Raw genomic sequence first — 7,500 nt, forward strand, 5'->3', positions numbered from 1 at the left:
TTATTTCAAGTTATGCATCTTTGTTATTTGGACATTTTTGGTCGCATTTCAAATGGGCAAAAAAACCCATTTTAAAATCCCGTTGAAAGCATAAATTATAATCCCAAGCAACTCAAAATTTTCTTGAAAAGGCTCTTTACTCACATTCTTTCACCGTACTCAGGTGTAAAATGAGTACCTGGCCCTTAACAGCGTTGTTTCTGTCGGAAAAATATTGTAATATCGCCTAACAGGCGTCATGTCTCGTTCTACATGTTACTCATTGCTGTCGGTAAGGGACACTTTGTAAAGCGCTTTGAGTACGTTTAGTGGATGTTGCGCTATATAAAAGCTTAAGTTTTAAAAAAATATCCGAATCCTAAAAAGTTTGATTTTTAACCCGGTTTTCTTCCCTTAGTATATTTGGACATGATGTCAGATTGACGCCGGGTTGCCACAATAAACCATTTCCCTGCCGTACTCTGGACAAACACGTATTTTAAAATTAGGCCAGAAAACTAGTCCTTCACATATCGAGCGATTTAAATGACTCTTCATCTCTCAAACCTGGGCCTTCAAGAAGTGCCTAACGCACGCTATCTTGGTTGCGCAATGACATTGGGAACTTGTTCGAAATTCCACTCAGAGGATAGAATTACTCATAAACGCGGATGGCAAAAAACAATAACAAAGACTCGAGTGACGTCAACTTCGTTTTATCTATAGAAGGAACGATTTTGATGTCACTCAGTCTTTTGTTATTGTTTATTTTTATGAATTGTTCTCACTATATTCCGTCAATCAGACTATAAACGTTCTCACTATATTCCGTCAATCAGACTATAAACGTTTAATCTTACACAAGTTCATAAAAGTGAGTGGAGCAGGCACTTATGTTGATAATAACAAGACATGAAGTGAGTAGGAAAGTACCAGAAGACAGTAGGGAATAAATATTTCGCGCGGCGATAGGGGCTCGAACCCGTGACCTTACTGGTACAATAACGGCCAGGCGGAGTTGTCGTACCAGTAAGGTCTCGGGTTGGAGCCCCAATCGCAGCCGCGTCATTTTTATACTCTATTGTCTTTTGGCATTTTCCTACCCACTTCATTTAATCATAATGTTACACATAGTTTTATGTGTTGCTACGTTATATCCGGGTGGCGGTTATAGTGACTTTTTAAAAAAACCTAAACGCATAGCATCAATATGTCCCAAAGAAGCTTTGTGTTGGAATGAACGAGAAATGCTGGACATTGAAATAATATCAAGACGTAAATATGGAACGTTGTGTTTATTTCTAGTCGTTATGGAGGAGAATGAATATTGGATTCTTAACTCTTCCTTTTTGGAATTCCGGACGTGTTCCCAACCGCTGCACGAGCTTGCGAGTACGCGTTGAGAACAAAGTTCGAATCCCAAAACGCAAGAGTGTAAGAAATCTTGTATTCTAGATACCCTTCAATCGAGTCTGATTTCGTCATCTTTGATATAAAGACATAAAAACATTTCTAGATAAATGATACTTTTTGTTTCAAAAATCTAATTTTAGTGAAATTCAAGATTTGATAATCTGACGTCACAAATCATTATTGTACATTTGATATCACTACGCGTTACTATTTAGGGACAGGGGTGGAATAATACAATTTCTTACATTGCAAACATCTGAAAGTTGGAACTTCTTATCATTTCAATTATGACTTAACCATTAGTGTCTGGATTCATCCAGACATAATACTATTTCAAAATGATGGGTCACATATGAGCAGACCTGCCAAATTGAAAATATAAAAGGGAATTACATCGTGATGACCAAGATGCCAAAAAAGTAATTTTAAAGCTAAAGTCCCAAGGTTTTGGGTTTTGTCACAGTTTACTGCCATAATCTGGAAAAACCCATATTTAAAAATTTGGCCACAAAAATCGTCCTTCAAATATCGATCGATTTAAATGACCTTCATCATGGCAAAAACTCTCAACTCTGGGACTAAGGAAAACTTCGTGACGTCCCAGGTTTGAGAGTATATGCCAAAATGAGGATCATTTAAATCGATCGATATTTGAAGGACGAGTTTCTGCCCAAATTTTAAAATACGAGTTTTTCAAGAGTACGGCATTTAACTGGTTTAGCAACTACTGTGTAGATATAGTGCGCTTGGCTAAGAAGCTCACAACATTGCCATCCGGAAGTATATCGGACCAACACACAAAACTATGTTTAACCATAAATGTTTATAGTCTGGTTAATACAGTTTAGTGATGATTACTCATAAAAGCGGATGGCAAAAAACCATGACAACGACTCGAATCGTCAACTTCATTCTATCTATAACCATTTATTGTCCACAATGAATGAAGCATAAAAAGCCATTTAACTGGTGTATCACAATCATGGCCACAAATTCAATGTTTCCATTCTCAGCCACTCAAACGTAAAACCCTTCTGAAGCGATGGGTCCGACGCGTACTTTTTTCAAGGTCTGATAACCCAAATCATTAAGGGATCATTGATATAACGCACGTGCTCTCAAACCATCGTGTAGTTATTTGCAGGTCTGGTAACCCAAAATCATTATGGGCCCTTTGTTGTAATGGAAACATTCTCAAACCAATGCAAGATGTTCTATAACGGCTATGTGGTCTTGTGGTATGACACTCTCATTCGGATCGGAAGGTCCTGGGCTCGAGCCTCGCTCCGCGCATAGTTGAGTCCTCGGAAAAGGCTCTTTACTCACATTCTCTCACCACACTCAGGTGTAAAATGAGTACTTGGTAGTTAACAGCGTTGTCTTTGTAGGAAAAAAATGCAATATCGCCTAACAGGCGTCATGTCTCGTGTTGCTCTTGGTCAGGAACCCTTTAAAAGCACCTTGGACATGTTTAGTGGATATTGCGCTCTATAAAAGCTCAAGTTTTTAAATTTTACGTTATTGAAAGAAATTTTACTCAGCGTGGGAACGAAATTAAACTGAAATTATTTCATACATCGCCTAACATTTTTGTACAGTCCAATCTGTGTAACACGGAACCGAATGGGAAATGGAACAAAAATCCGTTATAGACGTGTTTTCGTCTTACGCAGATTTTCATTCTTCTTCATGACGTGTCATTGAGTACACAAATCATGATTATGTATCCATGGCACCCACACGCTGGCCAAACCGTTTCTGTTCGATGCGCACAGCTAACGATGGATATCACTGTGTAATATTAGTAATTGTTTGCAAGCATAAAAGATGTAAGATAAAGAACTGAACGAGTGTGTATAAATATGCCAGACAAAGCAAGAAATAAAAATAGAAGAATAAAATCACCCCGTGGCATTTTTCTTTCTTGCTTTGTCTGGCACTTTTCATACACTCGTGTTCAGTTCTCTATGTTACATCGGTGCCTGCTCCTTAATTTCTTAATTTGAAAAGATGTAATTGAGTTTGTTTTTGTTTTTGTTTTTCCCTTGTTTATTGATTGGACTGTATATCGATGTGTCCGAATGACTTTTTCTTGTATGTTTTGGCAAAGTTTCAAAGACAATTCTATCAGATTATTATTTGATACCAGTGCCGGCTCCTTATTTTAAAAGGCTTTACTGGAAAGTCTTGACGCCTATTGGATATTTCCGATTGTATTGAACTCACCAGTAAAAACTACACATCAAAATTTGCGTAATTTATTCATCTATCAGGTCACCAGATTTTTATTTGAAAGAACCCTAATTCCAACATGTCGGTCTAAGAAATCACACACAAAAATTATGCAAAAACAGCGTTCTGTGATTGGGGTCTTTACTGCAGAGAGAGAGAGAGAGAGAGAGAGAGAGAGAGAGAGAGAGAGAGAGAGAAAGAGAGAGAGAGATAGATAGATAGATAGAGAGAGAGATAGATAGATAGATAGATAGAGAGAGAGATAGATAGATAGAGAGAGAGATAGATAGATAGATAGAGAGAGAGAGAGAGATAGATAGATAGATAGAGAGAGAGAGAGAGAGAGAGAGAGAGAGAGAGAGAGAGAGATGTGCCCCTGTAAACACTCCTAAAAGTCTGAAACGTGTGTATAATGACACATGTGTTGGTATTCGAACAGTTGAAAGATGGGTTCAATGCTTTCCTGGATCTGATGCCGATTCCACCAATATTAAATCGCAGGCTCACGGTCGTCGTACACAAACTACATCGAGCGAACCATTCATGAACAAATTGACAAAATTAACCAACTAATCGTTAGATAAGACAATCCGACATTTTGACAAGGCTTAGAATGTCATAGGGAAGAGTTAGATATATCGGTCAAGACATCCCATTGGAAGAAGGAGGTTTCTTGAAGTCGTAGAAACCTCTCTCTCTCTCTCTCTCTCTCTCTCTCTCTCTCTCTCTCTCTCTCTCTCTCTCTTCCCCCCCCCCCCTCATTACAGTTCCAATTTAGTTCCAAGTGACTTTTTACTTTTCGTAAAACTTAATAGACTCTCTCTGTTGCAGTGATGGCGAGGGCAGGCGGAGGTCACTCGACGGTGTCGAAGTTTGACACGTGACTTCCTCTTCGACGAGATGCAATAGATAGTATGCGCTTGGCTAAGAAGCTCATAACATTGCCATCCGGAAGTATAACGGACCAACACACAAAACTGTGTGTATCCATGAACGTTTATAGTCGGGTTAATACAGTTCAGTGAGCACTACTCATGAACGCGGATGGCAAAAAACAATAACAACGACCTGAGTGACGTCATCTTCGAACAATCTATAACTGATGCATCGTGTTGGCGGCTCTGTATGGATGGGAACAGTGACTGTGCTAAATTCAAAATAATCAAAGGAAAGGACAGAAACTAATCTTGTTTTGATACCATTGTCAATTTTTGTATCTTTTATAGTTTTGAAAAGCCAAGAGCCGCGTCAAGACTTTCTAGTATTCCCTTGTATAACATAGGTAGTCTGTCGGTGTGGGGAAGTTTTCATTTTTACGAAACCCGCCGAAACCTGACAAAGTAGTTAGGGTAAGTAGGCAACAGTGGGGAGTAAACCTGGGTCTCGGGGAAGTATACTGCATTGGGGAGTGAACCTGGGACTGGGTTTCGGCGGGTTTCGTAAAAAAGCAATTACTTTTTTACGATACCCGCCGAAACCCGACTAAACGGGTTTCGGCTGGTTTCGTAAAATAGAAACACCCGTCGGATGGGTTTGATGCATACATTTTATTATATATATATATATATATATATATATATATATATATATATATATATATATATATATATATATATATATATATACACACATTTCCAAATCTTATTTATTTTCAGATTGTCAGTTTTAAACGATGGGCAACTGTGTTGAAATTTGCAAGGTGACTCTCCGAAACACACCAGGCATGGTGAACACACAACACAGGTCGGAGGAGGCCAGGCCATTCCAGGCTCCTCCCATGCAAACCCAAGTGTTCGTCAACACCAGCAAGAAACCCATGGGGCTTCGGGAAGGCCTGGCTCGGAAAAGGCTTTGTGCGGACATCATGCCTCCGTCAGAGTCACAGCTCAAAGCTCTCGAGGTGAGAGACAATTTTTTTTTGCAAGAACAAGAACAAAACAAAAAGCCCAAACAATAATAAACAACGACTCCCCCCCCCCCACTCCCCCCAAAAAAACCCACAAAAAAACCCGACACTTACACTCTCTCTGCTTACTCAGGTGTAAAATGAGTATCTGACCTTAGCAGCGTTGTCTATGTCGAAAAAAAAATGTATTATCGCCTAATAGGCGCCATGTTTCGTTCTACATGTTACGTGTTGCTGTTGGTCAGGGATCCTTTGTAAAGCGCGTTGAGCAAATTAAGTGGATATTTAGCCATTTAACAGCTCAATTCTTTTTTCTTATCAGTTGCCCTTCCTTCTTTCTGGAGCATGACCGAATGTGTTGAAAGCACCCCCAACGCACACCCCCTCCCCCTCTTCCCAGAAAACAAACAAACTCAAACAAAACCATTAGCTAAAATTTCGAATTAACCAGCATATGCCATACCCTCTGGAAAGACAAGACACGTATTAAAAAATTTGGCCAGAAAACTCTTCCTTCAAATATCGATCGATTTTAATGACCTCATCTTGGCAGAAAAACAAAACAAAACAAAACAAAACATCTCTCAAACCTAGGACCTCGCGAAGTCCCAGGATTGAATGTTTTTGCCAAAATGAGGATGATTTAAATCGGTCGATATTTGGAGGACGAGTTTGATTCCCAAATTTTTAGATACGTATTTTTTCCAGAGTCCGGAGCTGACTTGCTAATACCGACAATGGAGCGTCAAGTCACAAATTAACTTTTCCATAATCGTCATCTAACCAAAGACTGGTTTTCCATCAATTCTTTGGGCAATTTTTCCACTTTTTGATAGTTTCACTTCACGATCTAAATTGTATTATTGCTCATTTTATATAGATAGTATCAACTGACTTTGAAATTTCCATAAATCAACATCAAAATACGGGTTTACCACAAATATAAAAATAGACAAAGAGAGACTTCATTGGGGGAAAGATCTCAATATCTCAAAATCGGAGAACAGGTTAAATCATTGGAGATAATGAGTTGTGAAAACCACCCTTCTAATATTTTTGCACCAACTAACCATCATCTCCTCCTCCTCCTCCACCAACCACCACCAACTCCTCCTCCTCCTCCACCACCACCACCACTACCATCATTACCATCATCATCATCTCTACCACCTCCACATTCTCCACCACACCACCACCACCACCACCACCACTACCACCAATATCATCATCATCATCATCATCATCATTCATCATCATCATCATCAATCATCATCATCATCATCAATCATCATCATCATCATCATCATCATCTCATCACACATCATCATCATCAACATCATCATCATCATCATCATCATCATCATCATCATCATCACATCATCATCATCATATCACCACCATCATCACTCACACCACTCATCATCACATCATCCACACATCACACACACACCACATCCACCACCACCACCACCACCACCACCAATTCCTTCCCTAACCCTCCTCACCACCACCACCAGGAAAGTCTGGGAAACCTCCAGGGCATCAACAGTCCCTCTGGCTTGGGGACGACAACGACTGTGGTCTTCTCTGTCCACAACCAGGTTGGTCACCTGGCAGGAGCTCTCAAGATCTTTGAGGTGAGGCCGAGTTGTCGTGAAATGTGTGTCAGTGTATGACGTCATCAGTCGGAAGGGGAAAAGTTTGGATTTGCATTTTATTTTCATCTTCTGAAAGCATATGCTCCCTAGAGCATTTAAATCTTTATTTGAAGTAAATCAGGTGATTTTTCATGAAGTTATGGTCAGATGTATGGGAAAGGTATCCAGCAACTTTTCTCAAATTTCATACTTTTCCAATTTGACTAGCTGTAAAAAGATATTTAGAAGTGAAAGTAAGCTTTGCTATTTCCGGAAGATGTACAAAATGGGTTGATTTATTCATTTATGACAAGAACTCATTTTGGATAAAAA

General features: G+C 39.3%; 1 protein-coding gene across 2 annotated transcripts in view; it reads left to right on the forward strand.

The window, feature by feature from the left end:
• LOC144966971 (tryptophan 5-hydroxylase 1-like) overlaps positions 1-7,500 on the forward strand; it is a 38,907-nt gene that overhangs the window by 6,595 nt on the left and 24,812 nt on the right. The window contains exons 2-3 of one of the 2 annotated variants that reach the window (XM_078903665.1): positions 5,280-5,524; positions 7,048-7,167. In XM_078903665.1, coding sequence (XP_078759791.1) covers positions 5,297-5,524; positions 7,048-7,167 — 348 coding nt within the window. In that variant the 5' untranslated portion in view covers positions 5,280-5,296. The remainder of the gene's footprint in view (positions 1-5,279; positions 5,525-7,047; positions 7,168-7,500) is intronic. The other variant, XM_078903666.1, reaches the window with a different exon arrangement.

Source organism: Berghia stephanieae, chromosome 3, assembly GCF_034508935.2.
Source record: "Berghia stephanieae isolate SIO BIC M18660-M18661 chromosome 3, UCSD_Bste_1.3, whole genome shotgun sequence".
Lineage (NCBI taxonomy): Eukaryota > Metazoa > Mollusca > Gastropoda > Nudibranchia > Aeolidiidae > Berghia > Berghia stephanieae.